Source organism: Paramisgurnus dabryanus, chromosome 22 (assembly GCF_030506205.2).
Source record: "Paramisgurnus dabryanus chromosome 22, PD_genome_1.1, whole genome shotgun sequence".
NCBI lineage: Eukaryota > Metazoa > Chordata > Actinopteri > Cypriniformes > Cobitidae > Paramisgurnus > Paramisgurnus dabryanus.
The window spans coordinates 5,579,914-5,606,896 of NC_133358.1; the positions used below are offsets into that span (position 1 = coordinate 5,579,914).

A 26,983-nucleotide genomic window follows, 5' to 3' on the forward strand; every position below is an offset into this window, starting at 1 on the left:
ATTGATCATTCTAAACACTAAATAAAATATAATTTTGACGTTTTTTCCAATTTTCAATGGTAAGTATTTTGACTTAACTCGTCTTGATTTACCGAGGTCTACAAGGAAACTACTGTTCGCGTAAAACGCTTTTTTAAATTGTTTACATCCTCGAACAATAACAGAGGCAATTTCTGATTTACTATGATAAACCTTTAAAAAAAAATAATAATAAGGGAAGCAATTATTATCGTTGGGTCAACCCGCACACAATTATATTGAAAACAAATACATTCAGTAGTAGGCTTGTTTTTATTTATTTCGGGATTTCTTTTCAAGCTAAAATTCTGGGTCTGTAGGGAAAATATTCTTCATTAAAAAGAAACAGGGGAGTGGATATGGAATGGACCACAGATCTAAATGTCATGGTCCATGAAGCAAGCAGTCTGGACCCCTGCTCTCCCACTGAGGAGGGAGTGAGTCTGTTTCCAGCAGGAGTAAAGCAATTACAAGAGCCCACAAAAATATCTGCCTTTAGCAGAGATACGGGTGGCGCGCCAGGAGGGGGATAAACTAGTGTGTATAGTCACGATTAACGACGCAAAATAGTTCGTCATGACCTGAATCACACCGGAATTTCTCTGGTGACGTGAATCGGTTTATCTTTATACCAAAGAACCTTTTATTACCACGCTGTAAGTTTTCATGCTAGATGTGAATGTGTAGACATTTATTACGCAGTCTCAGCTTACATGTGCAGAAGAGCTATGTGACACAGAATGAGACCCATTGGAAGCGTGTGTCTCCATCAGTGCCAGTGTTTCTCCATGAGGTCAGTGACAGACTCCGGCTGCTCCAAATCATTGCGCACTCGGCGCGCAAACTGCATATAGATCGTCTGTCTCGACTGTCGTCTATCATTGATGAGCATCGGATTGGTAAAGGTGTTTGGACCGGTGTTGTTGTAAAAACGTCGTTTCGCAGCAGGATTTTAAGCAAGAATTCAGCACCACAGCTGCGGACAGCTCCCGTTCCCCCTTGACGCGCGTCTGGATGGCTGGCGCTGGCGTCGCTCTGTCGCTTCTCTGATCCGTTCGGCTCGCGATGGCATCACACGGGTTTTGGTTTCTGGGTGCGGAAAATTCGAGCGAAAGCTCGAGTCAAAACCCCAACAACCGTAAGTATAACATTGTGTATAAGTTAGCTTAAAGCTGGGCTGTTGTGTAAGCACAGGTTGCAGTTTTTATACTATGTTCGACTTTGACAAATCTGAAAACAAAGAATTGTGACATTTATTGTTATGTCTTATATTATTCTATGCGTTTAATGTTAAATTAAAGCCATCAAATATTGTTTGTGATGTATTGTGTGTCCATAAGCAACATAATTTTGGTCGGTATTTTAATGTCAATGCTCAGCGATAGATTATTGATCGTGTAATGGAAGTTTTATGGTGGATCGCAGTTTATGGTGTTAAAAATCACACGCGCTTCATCATTGCAGCCAGAGCATGGTGTCAGGCGGCGGCCCAGAAATTCTCAGGAGGCATCGGCTCCAAATTATGTGGTACGGTTTTTTTTAACATCTAATCTATGTGTGCTGGTGTAATATTTATACATTTAAAATTTGAATACAACGAAACTAATTAGATAAAAACCAAACAATTCAGTTGCTTTCACCCTGATTAATTTTGTATAATGTATATTCATAATTTATTTTTAAAGCTCTGTTAAATGTTGGTGAGGCTGAAAAGGTATCTCAAGCCCCAGTTAAAACAGAAGATGGGTCAACAGCGGAGAGCTGCGGCTGTAATAAACCCTGTAACTGCCCAAAAGCCACCTTGTGCTTTTCTGATCTCTATTCAACAGGTAAATCACTATATCACTGCATCTATGTCAATAAATAAATAAATAAATAAATGAATAAATAACGGAACAATACACGGTTATTGCTTGTTTATTATAATATTTAAATTTTTATTCATTTATATTTTTATTCTTTGGTTGAAAGATCAATCAAATTGCGTAAACCATTTTTAAATAAATACATATTATATATATATTTTGTGACATTGTGCATCATCAGTTTAATGCTTAATTGTAATACACTGACATCTGTTTTACAAATATATATATAGTAATATTTTTACAATTTTTAACGAATTGTAAGTTTATTTTTTATTAGATATATTTGATATAATTTCGTATTGTGTCGTAAAGCGTTCTAATATGTGGGGCACAAAAAACGTCCAGGTATCTGCTGTGAGCTTAAATTTCTTGAAATTATCCTTCGTTGTTTTCAAGGTTAAACAAAGCTGTTTCACCCTTGATACAAATGTAATACCAGTGTTTTTATTATTATTTTTATATTATCTTTTTTATAGATCTTTTACCTGCACTGAACGGGGACGCGAAAACTATGAATTTTCTGCAGGAGGTTGTGGATATATTACTGGCTTATATAGTGGAATCATTTGACAGGTCAACGAAAGTGATTGATTTTCACTATCCAAATGAATTGCTTCAAAGGAATAATTGGGAGCTTTCGGACGAACCCGAGACTTTAGATGATATTCTGATCAGCTGTCGGGCTACATTAAAATATGCCATCAAAACCGGTAAATATATATATTCTTTATTTATTTCAAGTGTATAAATTAATGTTTGTCATTGTTTTGATATTTTAGTAAATAATATAAGGTTAGACGACAGATATACATTTGTATTAAATGAGCTCTGTTAATCATATTCTATTCTCGATTTTTGGAGGTCAGAAGCATTTATTTGTGCCTGAAGGCAAGTCAGATCAGAACATGATGTGATATTAAACAAATGCGTCTGGGGACAGTTTAATTTTCTTTGATGGTATTTTAATAGAGAAACATTGTTTCGTCAAATAATTTATAGATTAAATTGCAGTCCTTTAAATAACCAGGGATTGGCGAACCTAAACTGTTTTATATTAATCAGCACGTGTATGTTAATAGCGGACTATTAATCTTCATGAATCTTTCTCTTATAAAACGAATGAATTTTAGCAAATATTAATTCAAAGCTTTCGAGACTTAAACTATATTTTGATTGTTTGTTATTATTGTGTCCAGCTCACCCGAGGTATTTCAATCAGCTTTCCACTGGATTAGATATGGTTGGCCTCGCTGCAGATTGGCTAACGTCCACTGCCAACACCAATATGTGAGTGTGTCCCTTTCTATAAAAACACAAAGCTGACAGAGATCATTTGCGTTTTCTCTCCCTCCATTAGCATTGTTTTGGACGGGTCATCGTGTTGGCAGGCTTTACCTCACATTTATCTGTTGAAAGGAATAAACTGAAAGGCATTGATGAATTTAGTCTAACCTGTTATTTCTAATCATTGCCATCAGTGGATTGGATAACGAAAATCAGAATGTTTAAAAATAGCTTTTATTCAAATATACAAATAGCCTAGTCATTTTAATTTGGGGCGCCATTTTGTCATAAATAATAGCCTAGTTGTTACATTAAAACAATACAAATCTTTTTATACAGAATCTTTTACGATGCTTATTATAAAAACTAATTTGTTGAAATATTTTAAATACTCGACACGTCTCTTTTTAAATGAATAGTTTCACCCGCCATTGTTTTGTACTGGCAATGACATATCTGCAAACTGTTGCAAAATCCTTTTAAACGTCAGTTTTGAAGAAGATTGTTGTGACATCTTTCTCTGGCTTGTGTAACTGGGTCATGTGACCTGCATGCAAACAGGTTCACCTATGAGGTGGCTCCAGTCTTTGTGCTGTTGGAGTATGTTACGTTGAAGAAGATGAGGGAGATCATTGGCTGGCAGGACGGTCGTGGTGATGGAATATTCTCACCAGGTACACAGCTGTCAATCTAAATGACCTTCCTTATTCTGCAGTGCGTGATCCTGTTACGTCATGCATACAATTCAGATCAGATCAATGTTTGCATAGCTTTTACGGGTATATTTAAGTTTAATAGTAGTTGGAATTGATTAAACCTAATTTATCTAATTATTATCAGATCAAATCAGGTTGGATGAAGGCAACATGATGGATACAGAGATGTTGCTTATAACGAAGAATTGGCTTTTATTCAGTTAATATGTTAAAATTTTAAATGAATTTTTCACGCGTAAAAAATTGGATTTAAAATGGAATGAATGAAAAAGTCAATTCAATTGCAATTAATATAGAGGACTTGTATTAGTTCAACACAACAAAATTACTTCATTAATTTATGTTTTATTCCCTTTTTATACTGCTTATTTTAAAAAATCCAATGCTTTTTCTTGTTTTTAAATTCTGGAATGAAGTTGGTAATGTAGGTGATGTGATGGATCTGACAGCGGTCAAGTTTTTACAAGAGTGATTGAATGAATGGATTGCTTTATACTCCTCTAGGTGGAGCCATTTCCAACATGTATGCCATGTTACTTGCTCGATATAAGATGTTTCCTGAGGTGAAGGAGAAAGGAATGTCATCTGTTCCAAGACTGGTGGCCTTCACATCTGAACATGTATGTTCATTTGTTTATTTAACTTGCAAAATGTTAGCAAAATGAGAGCAAAATGTTACCACTGCCAAGATCACGGGTTTGCTTTAGGGAGAATGTACTGTGTACTGAAGTGCACTTTAATTCTCTTTTTGGAAACTACAGTATGAAAAAATGTTTTTAGGATAATTTGTGACAATCCATGCAAAAAAAAAAAAAACATTCACATATGTTTCACCTAAACAACATTTCTCCAGATAGTTTGAACCAAGTCCACAATTAAAATTATAAAGTCACATCAAATTCTTTCAAGAGCAAAAACTATCTCCATTTTATAGCTCTTTAATTTCTTTACTGACAATATTTTATGAAAACAACCTAATTTACAATACACTGAACAAAAAATATTCTGACCCTACTTAAATTTGCTCATTTAATCCTTTACAATATCTTTTTGGTTTAATGAAAAATATTAAGTGGTTCTAGCCATATCACGTGTTTTAAATCAACCTACGTGAACATGACCCATTTAAGTTGGGACTACATTATTAACTTGTGTTGTATTAAACCAATAATGCTAGAACTGGACAGGGATTTCCAGTTTCCAGCATGCTTTGCATGAAACTGGATGAGAGTAAATACAAAAATAAATGGTTATTTAATGTTTATTATGTTTTATATTAGTATTTGCCATGAGTTTCAATTTTGTTGTTGGGTTTTTAAATGGTTAACATTGTGCAGACAAGTAGAGCATTTACTTGGGGTGAAAACAGTCTTATTGACATGCATGAGTTATTTATTGTTGTTTGAAGTGTAAATGCATTGATTTGAAAGCATTTTCATTGGGAAGTTTATGCCAAAAGTTAGAAAGTTAAGCTTCTGTGTAGTTGAGTGTTAGTTATGGTTAGCTTGCTAATTTGTGCTGTTGCTGTAATATAATAACTTTATATCTCTACATTTGAGTAGAACTAACATGATAAGATAATAGTAGCATTGCTAAATTTAACTAATTTGTACAAGGTAACTAAAAACATTTGAGTAAGTTCAACTAAATGCATACATTTCAATTTAGATTATTTGAATTGCATGCAACCACTTACCTTAAAAAATTAGCAAATTCAATGAACATTTTTTTGTCATTCTTCTAAACTTGAGCAACTCAATTTTCCTGACCTATAAACAAGCAACAAAATGTTCCTCTGGGTGTCCTACATTGGGGTCCAAATGTGAACTAATATGTTTTCTATTTTAATACAATTGTTTATGCAAAATCTGATGATTAATTCCTTCATGTTTCAAGGATTTTGTCAGTGGGAGTCAAAAAATGAGTTAAAGCTGCAGTGTGTAGATTTTAGCGGCATCTAGTGGTGAGGTTGCAAGTTGCACCTCTCCCTTTCGAAACACATAGAGAAGCTGCGATAACCGTCACAGGACAGACATGTCATCATCTGAGACATCGTTGTGACAAACGCGTTCTGTATAACAGTTTGTCCATTTAGGGCTACTGTAGAAACATGGCGGCACAAAATGGTGTCTCATTCTAAGGTAATAAAAACAATACAGTTCATTATGGTCTTTATCCACCCCTGATAATACAGTTATCCATATTATATTGCATTTTCTGTCAAAAGATCCTTCTAAAATGTACACACTGCACCTTTAAATGTTCAGTATCAAAAATATGTGTCCAAGTCTATTACATTTTAATGTGCGATCAAACATAACTGGTATACTTTATGAAAAAAATGTGTATGAATAATAAAAGCAACATTTACTGTAATGTCTGCACAACACTTAATGCAACACATTCCCACGTGTAAAATTAATGTGTTGACATTCGCTTAGCAGTTAAACTGTCCACAGGGACATTTCAGACATTTCGCAGTCTGTGATCAACAGCCAAAATGTTTGAGCTACGTCCAAATGTTTCGCTCTGGGATAATTCTCGGCCATACATAAAAATAATGCACGGTGGCAGAAATTTATGATTAAATACAATTCATTGTACTGACGAGTCTTTATGTTTCAGAGCCATTTTTCAATCAAGAAAGGAGCAGCCGCCCTTGGAATCGGTACAGAGAGTGTCATTTGTATTAAAGCTGATGAAAGGTGAGTCTGGATTATCACTACTGATGCGTCACTTCATGACTGCAGGATTGTGTAATTCACTTCTAAATGTTATAATCACTAAACCATATGACTTCAGCCTTACTGTTCTCATTTCTGGCAGGGGTAAGATGATTCCATCTGACCTTGAAAGGAGGATCGTCGAAGCCAAGCAGAAGGTAATTTCAATGACCGTATCTCCGTGAGCGTTCCCGGTGTTCCTCTTGGGTCTGTTTGTATAATCTGAGTTTGTGGTTTCTGGTTCTTGCTGCAAATGGGCCCCCTGATTTCTGTCTTGCAGGGATACGTGCCGTTCTTTGTCAGCGCCACAGCCGGCACCACGGTTTACGGTGCCTTTGATCCCCTGATCGCCATAGCCGACATCTGTAAGAAGTATGATATCTGGATGCATGTGGATGTGAGTAAATCTGTTTCCATGAACTTACGTGAACTTCCTGAATGTTTCGCATGTGAAATACAGAGAGTGAAGAGAGATCCAAGAGTGATCTCAGTGCTAGTGTGTAGGGATTTGAAGCGCCGCTAAATATTAACCCGTCGCACACTGTCTGCACACTGTCTTTCCACTTGCAAACACAGAACACCTGAGAAAGTGCATAAAAACATGCTAAACACCATTCAGAACACCTAAGCAACCACCTAGCAACACCCCAGCAACTGCAAAGTAACACCCCAGATAACACCTTGTAGCAACCTTGTAGCAATTTCCTTGAACCACAGTAGGTTACTGATTCCTACCTTGGATTTGACAAATGGTAAACTTAGCACCTACGTCATAAATGACCTCATTTAGAGATGTTTTTTTTTCATCTAAATGTTTTCTATTAGAGAAATTTCCTTCAATCGTTTTTTTAGTATGTACATACGTGTATTTATTCTCCTGAGCCCGATAAGATAAATAGCGATATAGTATTGGCTCATTTTTCTGGTTACGCCGTGACTTATAGCCTGTGGCTTTTCTACAGGAACGCAAACGCACATTGTGGCTGCATGCTGGAGCTCTAACAAATGCATTGCGTTCGACAGCGCTCTACAGCATTCATATGACCTAAATGCCGCAGTTTTCCTTTTACCTAGTACAGATGAGATGACCTACAGCGAGTGCTAGATCATCCAATTCCTACAGTTTGTTTCTGTGAAATAAAAAGTGTACTGCAAAGAAATACAATATTTGTCTTTTGCTATACGATTGTAAAGGTCAATACTGAATACTTTATAGAACGGTGGCTAAATTTCTTTTTTTCATCTTTTGTGAAATTAAATGTAAACACAGGGAACTGCCGAAATTATATGTGTCCTTTGCCTCTTAACAAATCCCCTCCTCAATTTGAACATTCAGTGTATGTACATAAAACAAGATCTGAGAAGCTTAATTGAAACTTGACCTTGACAAACATTTAAGGTGAAGTGGATTGAATCGAGTTTTGTGTAGCATATATTAAAGTGTTTTTAGTGTTATAAATGACAGTATAAATGATTATTAAGTCTATGTGTTTTTGTAGGGAGCATGGGGTGGTAGTTTGCTGATGTCCCGTAAACACAGGTGGAAGCTCAATGGAGTCGAGAGGTCAGTTCAGCCTAATAACTCCTAATAACTAATAAATCTTAAAAGATTTCCTCCTAAGAAATTATACACTAGTCAACATTTGAAGTGGATCAAAACCTTTCCTAAAAGTTGTCTTAAAACCAATACCCAATATCCGTTCTTGTCTTAGGACAACTTGGATGAAAGTTTTTGATCCACTTCAAATGTTGACTAGTATATTTGATTTATGAAGTTTCTGTTAATATAACGTTTCAGTTTCTTTTCTGAAGAAAATATTATGTAGCTATTTTGTTATTGCAATTTGATGAAATCTTTCTAAATGATTTTCTGTGTATATTGTCCATTTAAGAGCTAATTCCATGACCTGGAACCCTCATAAAATGATGGCTGTACCCTTGCAATGCTCTGCTCTGCTAGTTCGAGAAGAGGTATAATTGCTTATGCATTCATCAACATGAGATATTTTTTCCAATGTTATGGTGATTTTTATTGGATGTACATTATAAAGTCTGCTCCTCTCAAAGTTATACAGGTGTCCTAGTAAACACAGGTGTAGCTCATCACATTAACTACAGTATGGACATGCTGTACTGACATTTGACATTTAATGATGTGCTTGTAATCTTTTGTTTCCTCTTGTTGTTTATTCTAGGGTCTGATGCAGAGCTGTAACCAGATGCAGGCCTGTTATCTCTTCCAGCAGGATAAGCATTATGATCTGTCTTATGACACAGGAGACAAGGCCCTACAGTGTGGACGCCACGTGGACATCTTTAAACTCTGGCTGATGTGGAGAGCTAAGGTACGAGAACCTTTTCTTGAGTAAGAATTCAAGAATAATTTCAAGTTAATTATTTTGTTCATTGTACTGACTTACTGATCTTTTATTGCTGTATGTTCATGGTAAGTAACCAAATGTTTTTGAAAACAAAATCTGCATTGGAAAGAAAATAACTTGTGGTCTTTCTTAGATTTCTTAGATAAAGTAGGTTGAAAAGATTTAATACATATTGTTAAACAAGGAGAAAATTCTGTTTTCTGTTTTAAAGATAACAGAAAATAACATGCTACTTTAAATAAACAATGTACAGACATTAGGGACAGTTTTGCTACTAGATGTCAGACTGGTTTTGCTAAAACTACATTTTAATTTCATATTTGTAATGAAAAATATATGCATTTAGTGATTTAAGTGGTGCTACAGGGTTACTTTGTTATACTACTCTAAGATTCAAAGGTCATAGCTACTGGGACGAAATGTAGCAAAGATTTGAGGAGCCCAAAGGTGCAGATGGCCCTCAAAGAACAGCAGCATTAATTCAAAGGGCAGCGAGCAAAACACAGTCAGGGGGCAAAGAATAACTACACTAAACCAACCTGGGGTTCATTTCCTGTACAACAAAGCAACTCTCTGCTTAACTATCATAGTGCAATGCATCTACTAGCAAATCTGTTTCCCAAAAACATAGTTACTTTGTTGCACATCCTTTGTTCAAATCACGTTGGTTCAACAACATACAGTATAAGATGACATCACACACATGTCAGAGTAATAACGTCTATTAATTAAACTGTTTTGATTGATTTAATGCCGTACATGATATCTGAATATTGTTCTTCATTGTTTTGCTTTATATACAGATGTTTCATTCGATTTTACTTTGCTAGATAGCTGTTGTTAACTAGACAAGTTTGCATTCAGTCAGACATATTTTACGATTTTGGCTAATTTGTATAAATTTGTACAAAAGGAATCGTAAAAAAGTATGATTATTAAAAAAACAATAATGATCCCCACCCCTAAACGCCAGTGTGAAAGCAAATTGTACAAAGATCTACAAATTTGGTCACATGAGTTCATCCAATTGACCTATGGCTAAGCCACGCCCCCAAACGCGATTAGCCAATTACAGTGTGCATAGCTAACCCAATACACTCAAACATTCTCTGCTTCCACGTCCATTGATGCATTGCAGTTAGTCAGTTTTCGTTCGTTTTTATGTTTTTTTTCTTGTCATTTTAAGTTTAAAATGGTCAAACGGTGTGCATGGGGTACATATAACCCCCAGAGGCTGGGCAACGGTGTGTATTTTTACCCTTTCCCAAGCCACATTTCAACCGAGATAAGTGTTTGCTCTGGATTAAGTTATGCGGTAAAACAACACCAACTAAACGTGGATAAATTAAACAAGGATGTCTACATCTGTTCTAAGATAAGTCAACAACGTATTTGAACGTTATCTTTAACATCTCTAACGTAACGTTAGCCTAAAATTAGAAAACGTTAACGTTAGCTTCTAGCTGTGTTGTACATCATGTCAGTTAGCTTCATTAACGTATCTCTAATTAACCAAGATAACAAATGTTATTTGTAATAGCAATGTTGTGCTGAAGGATTCATGTAAATACTGTAGCACCAAACTAACGGAGAGTAGAGATGGTGGTAAAGATGGTAAAAAGGCTTGTCCTGAATGCAACTTAAACCTGTACATATTTCATTTGATCATGATGGCAACGAGATGTGGTTTATCTCTCACACACTGTGTCTATCTCTTACACTGTGACCTGTACATTTTTGCCTGGACCTGAAGCTTTTCATCGACCTTCTTAACAATAAAATAATTAATATAATCCTCCAATGCATAGTTAAGGCCCTTCTGGTGACTTTGAGATGATATATAGTCTTTCTGGGCCCTATTTTAACGATCTAAGCGCATTGTCTAAAGCGCACAGCGCAACGTCTAAATGGGCGTGTCCGAATCCACTTTTGCTAATTTAACGACAGGAAAAATGGTTTTTGAGCCGAGCGCATGGTCGAAAAGGGTAGGTCCTATTGTAATGGGAGTATTTTGGGCGTAACGTGCAGTAAACCAATGAGAGTCACAGCTCTCATCCCCTTTAAAAGCCAGTTGCTCTGGCGCTATGTCTAATCCCTATTTAGATGACGGACTTTGTAAACTGAAAAACTAAGCGGAGGAAGAAGATCCCCAGTTTAAGATTAATGTTAAATAATTATGTTGTTTTTCCACTTGTATTGAAATTATTTTTTTATTAAAACCTTTAAAACCCGTTTTCTTTTAGTCATGGAAGTAAAAAGCAGGTGTTAGGAACGACAAACACAAGGATCCCAGCGCAGAGGTGTTTATTCAAGATGTGTATGTATAAGAGATGACACAAATTTGAAAGTCAATATGTATAACAGGAGATACTCAGTGAAAGTCAAAATGTATATGAGAAGACACTCTGTGTTCGTGGAGATGTATGCGAGGAGGAGACAACACAGGCGAGACAGGCTCAACGGAATCCCTTCGGGAAAGGCTCAGAGTGGGAAAAACAGCACAGCCGTAGAACGTCCACTCGCACATCCAAAATCCTCAGAGAAGAAATCCTGGCGGGGCACAGAGAGAGAGAGAGGCGGTCAGAGTCTTCAGCAGAGTCTGTGCTGGACAGCGCACAGCGGCAGTCCGAGCCTTACGCAGAATTACGCGCCCGAAAGCGCACTGCTGCTGGACAGCGCAAGAGGTAGACTGGCGCTCGGAGAATCCACAGACAGAGAGAACACTGAGGCTTGACGGTGACACACCACTCGGGAGAGGCTGACAGCAGGGCTCGAAGTCTAACGGGGTAAAGGCAGCAGAGAGCACGGTGAGTAATCCAAAATGAGAACAAGAGACAGAAACTAAGACACGACAGGACTAGAACTAGACAAGCTAGCGGGCAGGAACATACTAAGACGAACTTGCAAGGAACATGGGAAACGAGGGGAATTTAAATCAAACCGGATGGGGCAATAATAAGGATCAGGTGTGGGACGCCGGTGAGAAGAGTTGGAGATAATGAGATCACCAGGTGGAAGGCGCGCACGTGTGGAGCTGTCAAAACATAAACACAACACAACACAGGGTGAAACAAAGACAAAGCGGCCAATAAGACCGAAATCATGACAGGACTCCCCCCCCACGACCGCCACCGGGCGGTCCATGAGGAGGCTCACCCCGTCGCCGGCGGAGATCCTCTATCAGCCCAGGGTCCAGGATGTCCCGGGCCGGTACCCAACATCTCTCCTCCGGACCATATCCTTCCCAGTCAACGAGGTATTGAAATCCCCTACCCCGGCGACGCATATCCAGTAAAGACTTAACTGAATACGCAGGGGCACCATCTATAAGCTGAGGGGTGGGAGGGGTGGGGGCAGAGGGAACGGGATTAAGGTGGGAAAAATACACAGGCTTCAGTTTAGACACATGAAAAACTGGATGAACTCGACCGAGTGCTGGGGGCAATCTGAGCCTGACCGTCACGGGATTAATAACCTTAACAATGCCGTATGGCCCAAGGAATCGTGGAGCCAGCTTGCGAGAAGGCTCACGGAGAGGTAAATCCTTGGACGAAAGCCATACTTTCTGCCCGCAGATAAAACGGGGCGCGGTTCTACGGTGACGGTCGGCCACGGCTTTGGTTCGTCTGGAAACCTGGCGTAAAGTAAATCTAGCCTTTCTCCAGGTGCGTTTGCAACGACGGACAAAAGCTAGCGCAGACGGAACCACCGCATCAGGTTCCTGTGATGGGAATAAAGGGGGCTGAAACCCCATGGACGCTTCAAAAGGGGACATGTTAAGGGAAGAAACAGGGAGAGAATTATGGGCGTATTCAACCCAGGGTAACTGTTGGCACCAGGAGCTCGGATATTGCAATGTCAGACAGCGGAGAGCTCTACCTAAATCTTGGTTAGCCCGTTCACATTGCCCGTTGGTCTGAGGATGATACCCTGAAGACAAACTAGCTGTGGAGCCTATTTGTCTACAAAATTCCTGCCAGAAACGAGAAATAAACTGAGGACCCCTATCTGAAACAACGTCTGTGGGCAGACCATGTGAGCGAAAGACGTGCTCGATCATAACCTGGGCAGTTTCCTTAGCAGTGGGCAATTTGGGTAAAGGGACAAAGTGAGCCACCTTGAAGAAGCGGTCGACAATGGTCAAAACTACAGTGTTTCCCTTAGAACTAGGCAAATTGGTTACAAAATCGATAGCGATATGTGACCAAGGACGAGAGGGAATGGGTAATGGTTTAAGCAGACCAATAGGGGCTTGATGAGAGGCCTTGTTACGGGCACAAACCTGACAGGCTAACACAAACTGTCTGACATCGGGACCCATAGAGGGCCACCAAAAACGCTGACGTACGGTAGCCAACGTTCTCCGAACCCCTGGATGGCAAACAAACTTGGACTCGTGACCCCACCGGATAACCTCGGAGCGAAGCGCATTCGGAACCCACAATCGACCCGCTGGGCACCCCTCTGGCACTTCCCCCTCCCGGCCGGCCCGTCTCACCCGTTGTTCTATTCCCTAGCGCAGGGCACCCACCACCCGCCCCTCCGGGAGGATGGTTTCCTCCCCAGCGGAACCGGGGCTTTCGAACAAACGAGAGAGAGCATCGGGCTTAGTATTCTTGGAACCGGGCCGGTATGAGAGGGTGAAGTTAAATCTGTCAAAGAAGAGCGCCCAACGAGCCTGACGAGAAGATAACCTCCTGGCTGAACGGATGTATTCGAGATTCTTATGATCCGTCCAGACCAGGAAGGGCTCCGAGGTCCCCTCTAACCAGTGACGCCACTCACCCAAAGCCAGTCTGACCGCCAGCAGCTCCCGATTGCCTATGTCATAATTTCGCTCTGCTGGGTTTAACCGATGGGAGAAAAAGGCACAGGGATGCACCTTGCCATCCTTAGCAGACCGCTGAGACAAAACGGCGCCTACCCCGACATCCGATGCATCCACCTCCACAATAAATTGAGCAGCCGGATCTGGAATAGAGAGAACAGGAGCAGAGATAAACCGGGACTTTTAATTATCAAAGGCCTCCTGAGCACTGGAATTCCAAACAAATCTCTCCTTAGTGGAAGTGAGAGCAGTAAGAGGTTGAGCAATCTGACCATAATTTCTGATAAATCACCGGTAAAAATTGGCGAAACCCAGAAATCTTAATAATTCCTTACGGGAGTCGGGGGCTGGCCATTCGGCCACTGCTTTGATCTTGGCTGGGTCAGGACGGATCTCACCGGGGGCAACAACAAAACCCAGGAACGAAACTGACTTACGATAAATTCGCACTTCTCCGCCTTGACATACAGCTTATTTTCTAACAGCCGGCGTAAGACTCGGCGGACATGCTGAGTGTGTTCCTGCATAGAGGGAGAAAAGATGAGAATATCATCTATGTACACAAAGACAAACTTGTTAATCATGTCTCTCAGCACATCATTGACCAGAGTCTGGAAGACAGAGGGGGCGTTACAAAGGCCGAACGGCAGAACGCAGTACTCAAAGTGTCCGGTAGGGGTGTTAAAGGCTGTCTTCCATTCATCTCCCTCTCTTATTCGCACCAGATGATAGGCGTTGCGTAAATCTAGCTTAGTAAAGAACTGCGCCCCCTGCAGGAGCTCAAACGCAGTAGACATTAAAGGAAGGGGGTACCTATTCTTAACAGTAATGTCATTTAAACCCCTATAGTCAATACAAGGGCGCAGGGAGCCGTCTTTCTTGCCAACAAAGAAAAACCCCGCCCCTGCGGGCGAGGTGGAGGGACGGATGAGACCGGCACGCAGGGCATCATTAATATACTGGTCCATAGCCTCTCTCTCAGGACCCGATAAGGAATAAAGTCTACCCTTAGGCGGAGAAGTGCCGGGGAGGAGATCAATAGCACAATCATATGGCCGGTGAGGAGGAAGGGAGGTGGCCCGGGCTTTACTAAACACCTGAGCGATATCCGCATACTCCGCCGGGACCCCGGTCAAATCGACCGCCGGAACCTGAGGAAGAGAAAGAACAGAACCAGAAACAGCAGAACCAAGACAAGACACATGACAAGACTGGGACCAAGACAAAATAACACTATGCTGCCAATCAACGTGAGGATTGTGTTGCGCTAACCAACCATGCCCTAAAATAATAGGAGACAGAGAAGCATGAAGAATATGCAACACAATCTCTTCACGATGATTGCCAGACACAGAGAGACTCACAGGGGGAGTGCAATGTGTGATCCGCGCCATCTGCTGCCCCTTTAGGGACCAGACATCCAAAGGGGATTGAAGAGGGATAGCCGGGAGATTCCAGGAGCGGACCAGAGCCTCGTCAATGAAGTTGCCCTCCGCACCAGAGTCGAGGAGGGCGGTGGACGAATGATCACGCCCAGCGAAGGACAGCATGACGGGGAGCTGGGTGCTGGAAACAGGGGAGAGTTTAGAAGATGTAGCGCCCACCAGGACTCCCGGACTCACTGGTGGGCAGCGGCTTTTAACGGGCAGGTCCTAGCAAGGTGTCCGGGTCTCCCGCAGTAAAGGCAGAGGGCATTCTGCAGCCGCCTCTCTCTCTCTCTCTGTGACGGGCGCATGCGACCCAGTTGCATAGGCTCAGGTTCGATAGGTGGTGAGATCGAGGAAGAGGACGACACCGTAGGCTCCTCCATGACGACCCGCTGGCGGAGAGAGCGGCGCTGATTACGAAGTAGCCTCCGACCCTCGACCCGGAGAGCTAAATCAATGATGGCCTCTAGAGAGGGAGGAAGATCATGGACCGCGATTTCGTCCTGGAGAGCATCAGACAGCCCCTCAACGAACTGCGCACGAAGAGCCGCTTCATTCCAGTGGCAGGCAGCCGCTAAGGTCTTGCATTCTATGGCGTACTCGGTGACAGTGTGTCTTCCCTGAACCAAGCGAGCCAACCGAGCCGCGGCGGCATCCCCGCGCACTGAGCGGTCGAAGAGCTTTTCCATCTCTTCGCGGAATTCGTCGAAGGACCGGCAACAAGGATCACGGGCATCCCAGACGGCCGTAGCCCAGTCACGTGCCTTTCCGACCAGAAGGGTGATTACATACGCCACTCGGGTGCTCTCAGAGGAATAGCGGCGTGGCTGAAGTGCAAATACCAGGGAGCATTGTGAGAGAAACGCTCGGCAGGAGGCTGGATTGCCATCACACGGTGGTGGGGCTGAGGCATGAGGCTCCGTCTCAAACTGCTGACTGGTCTGTGAGGCTTTCTGCTGAACCTGGTCAAGACGGGAGGAAAGGTCGGACATGCGGGTGAATAAATCCTCGACTTCCTGTGAAGTGGTGGTGAGACGGGCCGAGTGTTGGCCTAACCATGAGCCTTGCTGCGTAAGTGCCTTCCGGAGCGCGTCAACCTCCGCGGGATCCATAACTGGCAAGTTCGTCCTGTTAGGAACGACAAACACAAGGATCCCAGCGCAGAGGTGTTTATTCAAGATGTGTATGTATAAGAGATGACACAAATTTGAAAGTCAATATGTATAACAGGAGATACTCAGTGAAAGTCAAAATGTATATGAGAAGACACTCTGTGTTCGTGGAGATGTATGCGAGGAGGAGACAACACAGGCGAGACAGGCTCAACGGAATCCCTTCGGGAAAGGCTCAGAGTGGGAAAAACAGCACAGCCGTAGAACGTCCACTCGCACATCCAAAATCCTCAGAGAAGAAATCCTGGCGGGGCACAGAGAGAGAGAGAGGCGGTCAGAGTCTTCAGCAGAGTCTGTGCTGGACAGCGCACAGCGGCAGTCCGAGCCTTACGCAGAATTACGCGCCCGAAAGCGCACTGCTGCTGGACAGCGCAAGAGGTAGACTGGCGCTCGGAGAATCCAAAGACAGAGAGAACACTGAGGCTTGATGGTGACACACCACTCGGGAGAGGCTGACAGCAGGGCTCGGAGTCTAACGGGGTAAAGGCAGCAGAGACCACGGTGAGTAATCCAAAATGAGAACAAGAGACAGAAACTAAGACACGACAGGACTAGAACTAGACAAGCTAGCGGGCAGGAACATACTAAGACGAACTTGCAAGGAACATGGGAAACGAGGGGAATTTAAATCAAACCGGATGGGGCAATAATAAGGATCAGGTGTGGGACGCCGGTGAGAAGAGTTGGAGATAATGAGATCACCAGGTGGAAGGCGCGCACGTGTGGAGCTGTCAAAACATAAACACAACACAACACAGGGTGAAACAAAGACAAAGCGGCCAATAAGACCGAAATCATGACAGCAGGCTTGTAATTGCTTTAAATGTATGGCTATCCAATATCATCAAAAAATAATTTACAAGTATGTAAGATAAGGTTTGTACTCTAAAAATACTTTATTTGTAACAAACAGGAGATAAAGAATTTGCAAACGGCTCTCCTCACGTTTCAGCACTTTGGACAGCGTTTTTTTTAGCAAAGAGTTTTTTTAAGCGTTACTTAAAAATGTTTCTCATCTCACCATATCCACAGGTACAGAGTCATCATATACAATAGATCCGTGAGGTAGCATAAAAAAAAAAACATTTAAAAACAGACGCATTTGTTTAAAGCAAAGCATTTATTTACTTACCAGGCTGCAGGTGAAGCAGCTCTTTGTGCCTTCTAAAGTCTCATAATTAGTCCTCATTTATGTCCAAGAGACTCAATAATAATCTTTTACATTCAATCCTTTAATCTTTCATATTTAAAAGCATTTTTGTGCTGCTGCGCATTCATGTACCTTGTGATAAGCAAACCCGCGTTGTCCTCCCGTGTAGCGCATTTTACTAATGCGCTCTTTAAATAACATAAAACACATTGCGCCATTGACTTTAGACTTTAGACCAGGTTTTTGTTGGTCAATGGTGTAGTCTATTTTAGTTGCCTCAAAATAGCAACGCGCCAACAATGCGCCTGAACACACCTCGTTTTCAGACCAGAACGCCCATGGGCGCAAAAGGGGGCGCAAATGCATTTGCTATTTAAACAACGCGGCGCTAAACGTGAAAATTAGGGTGGAAACTAGCGAAAGACACTTGCGTCGCGCATTGCGCTGCATTGCGCCGGGTGTAAGATAGAGCCCTCTGTCTCCAAAAATCATCAATAGGCTTTATGCCCAGCTGCACTACTTCCTGAACTTCAGCCAGCTCCTTGTTTCCTGTCTACCATTATTGAACAAACTGATTAATCCAGGTGTGTCTGATTATTGTTGTTGTGACTACTGAGGTCAGGCACACCTGGATTAATCAGTTTGTGTGTGACTACTGAGGTCAGGCACACCTGGATTAATCAGTTTGTCCAATAATGGCAGACAGGAAACAAGGAGCTGGCTGAAGTTCAGGAAGTAGTGCAGCTGGGCATTAAGCCTATTGCCTCCTGTAAAATGTATCCTACTGTGACAGCTGCCATAGCACCTATCACCGAATGTTGATTGTTTGTCAGAGTGAGTGGAGGGGGTGTGGCTTAGCCATAGGTCAATTAACCACCTCATGAAATACGAAGGGATTTCTATGTTATTGTGTTGACTAAACAGTCACAACATGAATGATGTTAAAATTCTATGTTTTCTTTGACTTTCCTTTTAAAGGGCACTGTTGGTTTTGAAGCTCAGATTGACAAATGTCTGGAGCTGTCAGAATATCTCTACAACAAGATCAAGGACAGGGAAGGTTATCAGATGGTCTTCGATGGAAAGGCAAGTTTTACAATTTAAATGGTTTGGCATCTGGTTGTAGCATGTTTGCAATTTACATCCTGCATTTATACTGTCACTGATATGAGAATTGATACACTCTTAAAAAAGGTGCTTAAAAGGTTCTTCACAGCGATGCTATGGAAGAAACTTTTTTGGTTTCACAAAGAACCATTTAGTCAAAGGTTCTGTAAATAAACATTTCATTTATACGTATTTATAATCTGAAGAGCCTTTTGTGCTTCAAATGTTAAAGGTGCTTTAAATAACCATTTAGACAGAAAATATTTTTCAATGGCATCATGAAGCACCTTTCTTTTTAAGAGTGTACTGTATTCCTATTTTAAAATGTTTAGTTGTAAAGGTGCCAAAGAATGCATCGAAATAATCTGTTATATTGTTCTTTGATATTTACATTACAAGATATGTAACTTTATTAAGTGCAAAAAAATCCAGAAACGTTTTACATGTCCAACCATAGGATTTGTCCTTTGAATAAAATTTTCTATTTTTGCCCTATTTGGAAGGGTCATGAATAATAATGTTGAGCTTTGCTCTGATTGCTCTGCTCTGAGGCTCATGCCAGTAGCTCACATTAGTAAACAAACCTTGTAAGGTTGAGCCTGTATCAGACGAAAATACAGATTTTGAGGATTTTTTTGAGCATTTACCAACTTTTTATTTAATTTAATGTGTAATTTAATGTTGGGGCATACATTAAATTAAATTAAATTTTATTTATATAGCGCTTTTCACATATGGTAAGTGTTTCAAAGCAGCTTTACATTAAGAGAAGCAGGGGAAACACAGAAAAATCGACAAACAATATAGCAAAATACAGCTGCTATGAATAAACTTTACAAGCTAGCCTATTAATAATGTCTCGTATACAAGAGGGTGCAAAGTTAACCCAAAGTCAGCTGACTTCCCTGGGGTTGAAAAAACCCTAGGAGAAAAACCTTCCGAGTTTTTAGCGAGGAGGCAAAAAAGTCCTAGGAGGAAAAAATCCCTTGGGATATATTTATTTATTTATTGACGTTATATATTATATATATTTATATGGGATGTAAACGGTATGTAAACAGATAAGGAGATTTAACAGGTTCCGTTGGTGGTCATTGGTCAGGCATCGGCTGGGCATCACGTTGAAGGACGGCCAGAAGATCAGTGGTTTGTTGACCTCTACAGCAGCCGGAACTGGGTCTTTTTGTCTCAATGTCCTTGGTTCAAGGACGAGACTGGGAGAGAGAAACAAATCCCATTAGCGTAGGGTCCATTCGCATGTAATGCAAGTGTCACACTGTTGTGTTTTAATATATGCTCGGTTCCAGACAGGCTAGCTATTGCGGCATTAGTATATTACCCAGACGAGTTATGTGAAGCTTTGTTCCGTACAAGCTAACTATTGCGAGATAAGTATAATTTACTAAAAAAATTATGTGAATGCTTTGTTAAAGAAAAAAGTCTTAAGTTTAGATTTAAAGTGATCGACGGTGTCTGATTCTCGGACATCAGTTGGTGTTGTCACAGTTGGTGTTTTGTTGAGATTGGCCTGTTTTCCAACAGTCTTTTGCGTGCACAAGGTTTACATAAAAATGAGGAGTGTAAGGCTCACGATACAGCATTACCATGCACAGAGCTCAAATTTTTCATCTACGCCTAGGTAAATACAGTTTTTTATTCTATGGCACCTTTAAAACATTGAGGAAACAAGTTGCGTTAAAAAATTAAGTAAGCATTAAATACTATGCTGTTATGTATCATTGGGTATGTAAGGTTGTTTTGATTATGTTGTTGTGTTTGTGTACCAGAGGTTAGGCAACAGTATGGAAATTGCTTACTTAAAATAGGTTTCCTTAATTTTTTCCATAATTTTTATTTGTGTATTTGTAATCTGTCATTTGTATTATTTAATTTTAATGTATTAAAAGCTCTTTAAAATATAGATTAAAGGCATGTTTACTAAAATGTGCCATATTTAAACGATAATCTGATACCACATTATGAAAAAAAGATTCTTTCTTTCAGCCCACAAATACATTGTGTTTCAGGTAATTTTGTCCAATGAGAAGCTGATTGTGTGCACTAATTTACCTTACATGAAACGTTTCACCCTTGAAATGACTGAGCAGTCGTTCGAGGCTCATTGAAATGTAAATTGTTCTTGGTGCCAATGTGACAAAATGATTTGGCTGGAGGCTCCTCTGTAAATGTACCCTTGTAGTGTAGTGCGAGCCGCAGAAGGCCATAACATTTCGGTACGATCGAATGACATTTAACAGAACATTTCAGGCCCCAGCGGTGTGTAGTGTACAGCAGACACTTTTTGATTGCAACATTGAACAGGTATGACTCGATCTGTGCTTCATCTGTACGTACCACCAGCTGAATGCGTAATGATCATCCTCTTTCTCTGGTGTGCGGAGGCATTTTTCTCCGCCGTACTCCCTGGAGTCACACAATGAGGATGAGAGCTTCTAATGGACTGTAGACTGTGACCATGAACCTCTTGCTCAGCCGCTGGAACCTCTCAAAGCAAAGCCTTTTGATTGAATAGATTACATGCCTGCTTCCAAACTGACAGCAACAAAAATTCCCATTATGGGCCCAGACGGGCCCTAATCACATATTCCGTCACGGATCTTTAATGGACTCCCCAGAGTGCTTTATTTATGCTAGTGTGAGGCGTACGTTAAAATGAGTGATAGATGTGCGTATTATGCGGACGACTCGCCACTTATCCTGTGGTTCTGTGTGTCCCCGCAGCCTCAGCATACAAACGTGTGTTTCTGGTACCTTCCACCGGGTGTGCGTTACCTGGAGGATAAAGTGGAGAAAATGAAACGTCTGCACAAGGTGAGATTTGAATTTGGGAAGTGTGCATATGTAAAAAGACTATAAGAAAAGGCACATGGCATATATGTTGGTATTGACCAGTTCACATTTTTTGGTGATATAAGGTGATATAATGTATATTCAGTATAATAGAAGTTTTAGTGTCGCAGCAGTTGCATAGTAAAATACTGTATGCTGTAAAATAAGAAAAGTGTATTTTTGCATTGTCTGTATCAATACAGATAAAATTAAGTCCCCTATCACAATTGAGGGGGTTGCCCACCAGGTGTCCATTCATTGGCTGGCTGTTATTCAGTCACGCCCATGCCAGAAAAGCTTTAATCTGCAATTAGGCCAAACAGATGGTGTTCATGTTCTTCCCGCTGTCTCTCCAAATGCATCTTAAATGTATGCCTGTGAAATCCAGTCTTATAATCTATATGATGAGAGCATCAAAGTTTGATTTAACTCATTGATTTCATCTTTGATATGACCTTACTTAGTCTATATTAAGATTCACATAATGTTCTTTTCATTATGTATAATAATGTTTTGTAGACAAACATGCTTTGTGCATTTACTGTATGGTGCAAAAAACAAGCTGTTTTGTCTTTGAATACACGAATCGACACTGAATGGTTTCCAGTTTATCTTGTTTAATAAAGATGGGATGGATTATTTTGGTGCTGGATACAGTCTGCTGCTGATAATAGCCACGGACACCTGCAACAGATTTGAGGGGGAAGTGAGTGCAATTATGTGGCGATGAGAGGCTGTATTTAGATTACAGTCTCGCTTTCTGTCCAAAAACTACTACTAACAATGAACTAATCAGTTTACTTCAGCTTAAATCTAAGTCAATGTCAGATTCTGCGGTTGTAGAACATCCAGACTCAGTTGCAAGACTTGTGTGTCAACAGTCCCTTCATTTTTTGGCAATAGGTTTTCCTAACACTAAGTATCAATCTTCTGCACTAATACGTACAGACTCCATTGAAAATAGATAAATTTAGTAAGTTCATACTTAAATAAAAACAGTTATAAGAGCCTTTAAAGAGTAACCAATTAGCGAGAACATTTAATAGTTATATCATTGCACATCTCTCATAGATCTCAGTATGCAACATTCTGCAACAATTTTTCTATTTCGCACGAGGCTCAATGCAGCCTGGTCTCACTGTTAATACGTAGTATTTACATGTAACTTTCAAAAACAAAAAGTATTTTTGTACGTTTAAATAGATGCTAAAATGTACAATGTAGACGTATTTACAACATTTAAACGTAGCATTATTACGTTTTTTACAGCTAAAAAATGTAAAACATTTAGGCTACGTATCTTTCATTCCATAAAGATTGCTGTATAATTTCCCTTTAACCATTTTAGCAATATGTTATCACCCCTAACCCTACCCCAAACCTTACCCTAAACCCAAACCTTACCCTAACCCAAACCTTACACTATAACCCAAACCCTTTTAATACAAAATGTTTAAATACGTAATGTATTCTTTTTATATTATGCAACATAACAGACAGATATGTTTAGGAACATTTTAGTAACAATATAGCATTTAAAAGATATTTTAATCCACTACAGTCCTACGCAAAACAGTGTATTCAAATCATTCAACGTTACTGTTACAAAAAGCATAACAGACAGACAAGTGTAATCACAACAACTTATTGCAAATATTAAAATAAGTACCAAAAGTAGTTAAAATGACGATGTGCTGCAGCCGTGGTCCTCTCTGGAGTATATGAAGTAAAGTAAAGAGAAGTATTAAAGTTATTAATCCAAGAGAACGTTGATCCGGCTTTCCTCTGTCACGGCGCGTTTTTTATTTTATTTCAAACGTACACCAACGAAAATGACGCAAATATGTCACGTGACACACAAAGAGCCAATGAGCTTTTGAAATCACTGCCGTAAAGCAATGTGTCGTAAAGCTTCTTGAGGCGCGATATTTGAATTTATAACAAACGCGCGATCAGATCTCGGATCAAGATTGCTGGATAAAGGGCTGAATTTTGATCTTTTCCTCGCAGTCGTATGAATTTTAGAGATGTGGATTACAGCAAATGAATAAAAGTAACATCTTTTGTGAATTGATGTTATATTTTGGTGTAATTATTGCTTAATAGTAATAATAACGTATTGCATAGAAGACAGCATAGGAGAAAATGCGTTTTTGTGTGTCATGGCAAACACACTAAATATTAAAAAATAGTTCAATAAATAAAGAAATGTTATTCATTTTAAAGTTTTAAAATGTTCAATATTGTAAAATTCACTGAATACCGTAATCATTTCATTAGGTAAATGAGTAAACTGTCTTAAATAAATAAGTCAGTAAATATGACTGAAAACATGTCATTAATATGAGTAAGAAACGCCAATGCCAGCGATTGTAATATTTATGAATAGGAATAACTTACGTACAAATGTGTACATTTGTAAAACTGTAAATATGTAAATAATTAACGTATTAGTCTTGTCAAAACGTCGATATCATACGTTTCAGTGTGTTTTAAACATAAGTAAATATACGTAGTGTAACCACACTGAAACGTAAAAATACACATGTATTCTCATGAGATCACGTTGCTCAATGCTAATAAATTGTTGTCTTACAGGTCGCCCCTGTAATCAAAGCCAGAATGATGGAGTATGGGACCACCATGGTGAGCTATCAGCCACAAGGAGACAAGGTCAACTTCTTCCGTATGGTCATCTCCAACCCAGCTGCTACCTTTGAGGATATTGACTTCCTCATCGAAGAGATTGAGCGACTGGGGCAGGACCTTTAAAAACCAAAACTCTTTATTCTCACGTCCCTGGATCTCGGTTTGTTGTGAATGTAACGTAACTTTTTGATTCCTCTCCTTCAAAGTCATATAAAGGTAGTATGTTTAAAAAAACAACACATGAAAAGATGTACATTTCAGTATTGTGGAGTTGTTGTGGGCTTCATGGGCCCTGTAAAAGTGTTACGTCTGCTTTTAATGTATATTTTAATGTCTTTAATATGACTTTGTTTGTTTCTATGTGTTTAGTGAGAATACGAAGAGTATTCAGTGAAGGTCGTATTTGAGTTATTGAAAGTACCAGATGTCATTGATATATATATAAACATAGACATATATTACTATAGACACAGATTTAAGAAAATCATTTAATTTTAACTCAAGCACTTTTACTTTTGCAACCACAGAAAATGCATACATTTTCCACATTCACAAAATATGTTTCTAAGAGACTAAGATTATTTATAAATAGACTATTTATATTAAAAATTAAATCAAAATTTACACAAGAAGAAACACAAAATACAGGAATTAAAATGCTTGACAGCACTTAGATATGATACGTCTGCACCTTTATTAAATATTACTATAGCACAAATCGAATTGAAATCTTGAACATAAGTACAACATAATTACCATACCTAAACTCTCATCAGAGTATATCTAGCCTCTTTAACAACAGCATTTTAAAAATGTCCATAAGGTCTCCAAAATTAAATACCCTTTAGATAAAACCTGTTTTTTTTATGTATGGCTTTTCGTTCCTGTCATCTAGCCGTGAAGACATCTACAATGTGTCAGCATATTCGCAAAACCTGATAATTTATGTAGATGCTTTTATTTAAAGGGACTTAAAGTGCATTACAGGTATACATTGGGTTCAAACCCATGACGCTACCACTGAGCTGTACAGAAGCACTATTAACTTTGTTAATTAACCCATTTATAAACAAGAACAAATTGTAATGCACAATATTTACTGACTAAATTTTATTCAGAGAGGTGTATACAGGTTTCAACTGGAAATACATCAACACAGAAAATAACATTGAAAAAGCCATTTTATTGGGTCTTTAATTGTGCAAATGATTGATGTCCATATTGGTGCTTTTAAATTGCTGATAATCATTGTGTCAAATGCCAAAAAATCAATAATTCAGACGTATCCCTTGGAAAGAAACAATAGCACATGTACAATATATGCCAACATTTGCAGTATTAGGACTGTAGTAAAATACTTTCTTATACCTAATAATGGTAACATTAATTTACCTATTCAACCATATATTAATTTAGCTTTGTTATACAGACGTATAGATTATTCAGGGTATTAACAGAGCTAAAAGAAATAATACATAAGCATAATTAGGGTTCATAGTGTGTACATAGACTTTTAATGTTCTTGACCAAGTACATATCTATGTGAATACGTTTATGTACTGTACATAAGGCAGAGTCTATTTGTGTGGTAAATAACATTATTTTCTCTATTCAAAAAATATTGAATCACAAAAGGTAGATGCATTTTGCTCGTGTGTGTGTGTGTCAGATACATGATGTACGTGTTGTAACTGCAAAGATGTATGAAAGATTAATGCATTTGAAGCCACTGCATTTTAATATATTAACTACAAGACATGTGAGTGGTTACAAAGCCTTTTCTGAACCAATGCTGGTTGTATTTGTGCCCAAGTGACAAACTTGACATCCTGTGCCAATTTGTATTTTTGTGTGTTTGTAACTGTATTGCCTTAGTATTAATTGCCAGTATTGTCTACTGTAGTTCTCCTGAAGAGGAGTTTGTGCACTTTAGCGTATATGTATGATAATCTGTCCAATGGATGTTCTTAGTTTGATGTTCAAGAAACTGAGCGTTGTCCGAATGTGTCCCAGCTTTGACATCCTTAAAGGGTGAAAGTTAAAATGTGATTCTTCAGTTGCTTTATCGCTGAATCCTTGCTAATGCTTTGTTATATCCTGTATCTGTACAGAACAGGAATACTAATTTGGAGATTTATTTCAGTCCCATTTCACAAACTGTATCACTTAATTTGTGTACTTATAATCATATAAAATGCATTTACATCCACTTTGGTAGTCTTGAAATGCCCATTGTGTCGTCTTTTCCGCTGCTGCTACAAATTCGCTCTCTTTGCACGTGCATGAACGCCTTGCCTTTTGATCTTGTAAAATACAATCCCATATACAGTATATAGTATACATATATATATATTTAGTGTATCCTGGTGTTAGTCTAGTGGCGATATGGATAGCTTACTGTAGCTTCAAATATAGTACTCTGTCGCTAGCTTGCTCACTCTATATAAGCATTACCCAATGTATTTATCTGCTAAGCAAGCATGTTATATGTGGCTCGAACTCGAAGCTGTATGCTTTCGCGACTGTATCTCTATCTTTCTCTCTGTCTTTCGCTTTGGTTGTTATCCGCAGCTTTACTATTAGTGTGTGTGAAACTCTGGCATGCCTCTGTATAAGCATATATAAAGTCTTGATGTCTCCGGGTCTCTCTCTATCGCTCTATTTTCTCTCTGTGTCTCTCTAACGCTTCGCCCTGTAGCAGCTCTCAAATGTTTTCCTGTTGTTTCACGACTACCAACCACATCCATCCATCCTTTGTTTCATGAGGACTTTTTGTGTTTTCATGAACCCAATTAAACAGGGTAACACCA

The 26,983-nt window shown here is 39.6% G+C and overlaps 1 protein-coding gene across 1 annotated transcript; it reads left to right on the plus strand.

Annotated features, from left to right (window-relative positions):
* Positions 1 to 423: 423 nt before the first annotated feature.
* On the plus strand, positions 424 to 26,983 carry gad2 (glutamate decarboxylase 2). Its single transcript, XM_065294652.2, has 16 exons — positions 424 to 1,156; positions 1,483 to 1,545; positions 1,704 to 1,847; positions 2,363 to 2,596; positions 3,083 to 3,173; positions 3,732 to 3,844; positions 4,391 to 4,506; positions 6,512 to 6,591; positions 6,713 to 6,767; positions 6,890 to 7,006; positions 8,109 to 8,173; positions 8,502 to 8,580; positions 8,805 to 8,954; positions 18,546 to 18,653; positions 21,417 to 21,506; positions 24,123 to 26,983. Exons 1-16 carry the CDS (start codon positions 1,084 to 1,086, stop codon positions 24,294 to 24,296), a joined length of 1,752 nt encoding a protein of 583 aa, XP_065150724.1. The 5' UTR covers positions 424 to 1,083; the 3' UTR covers positions 24,297 to 26,983.

Excerpts from the sequence above, each read along its gene's own strand:
- gad2 (XM_065294652.2), top strand. The coding sequence starts at position 1,084 with ATGGCATCACACGGGTTTTGGTTTCTGGGTGCGGAAAATTCGAGCGAA. Across the intron at positions 4,507-6,511 it reads TGGCCTTCACATCTGAACAT|AGCCATTTTTCAATCAAGAA; the intron begins GTATGTTCATTT and ends TTTATGTTTCAG. Across the intron at positions 7,007-8,108 it reads ATATCTGGATGCATGTGGAT|GGAGCATGGGGTGGTAGTTT; the intron begins GTGAGTAAATCT and ends GTGTTTTTGTAG.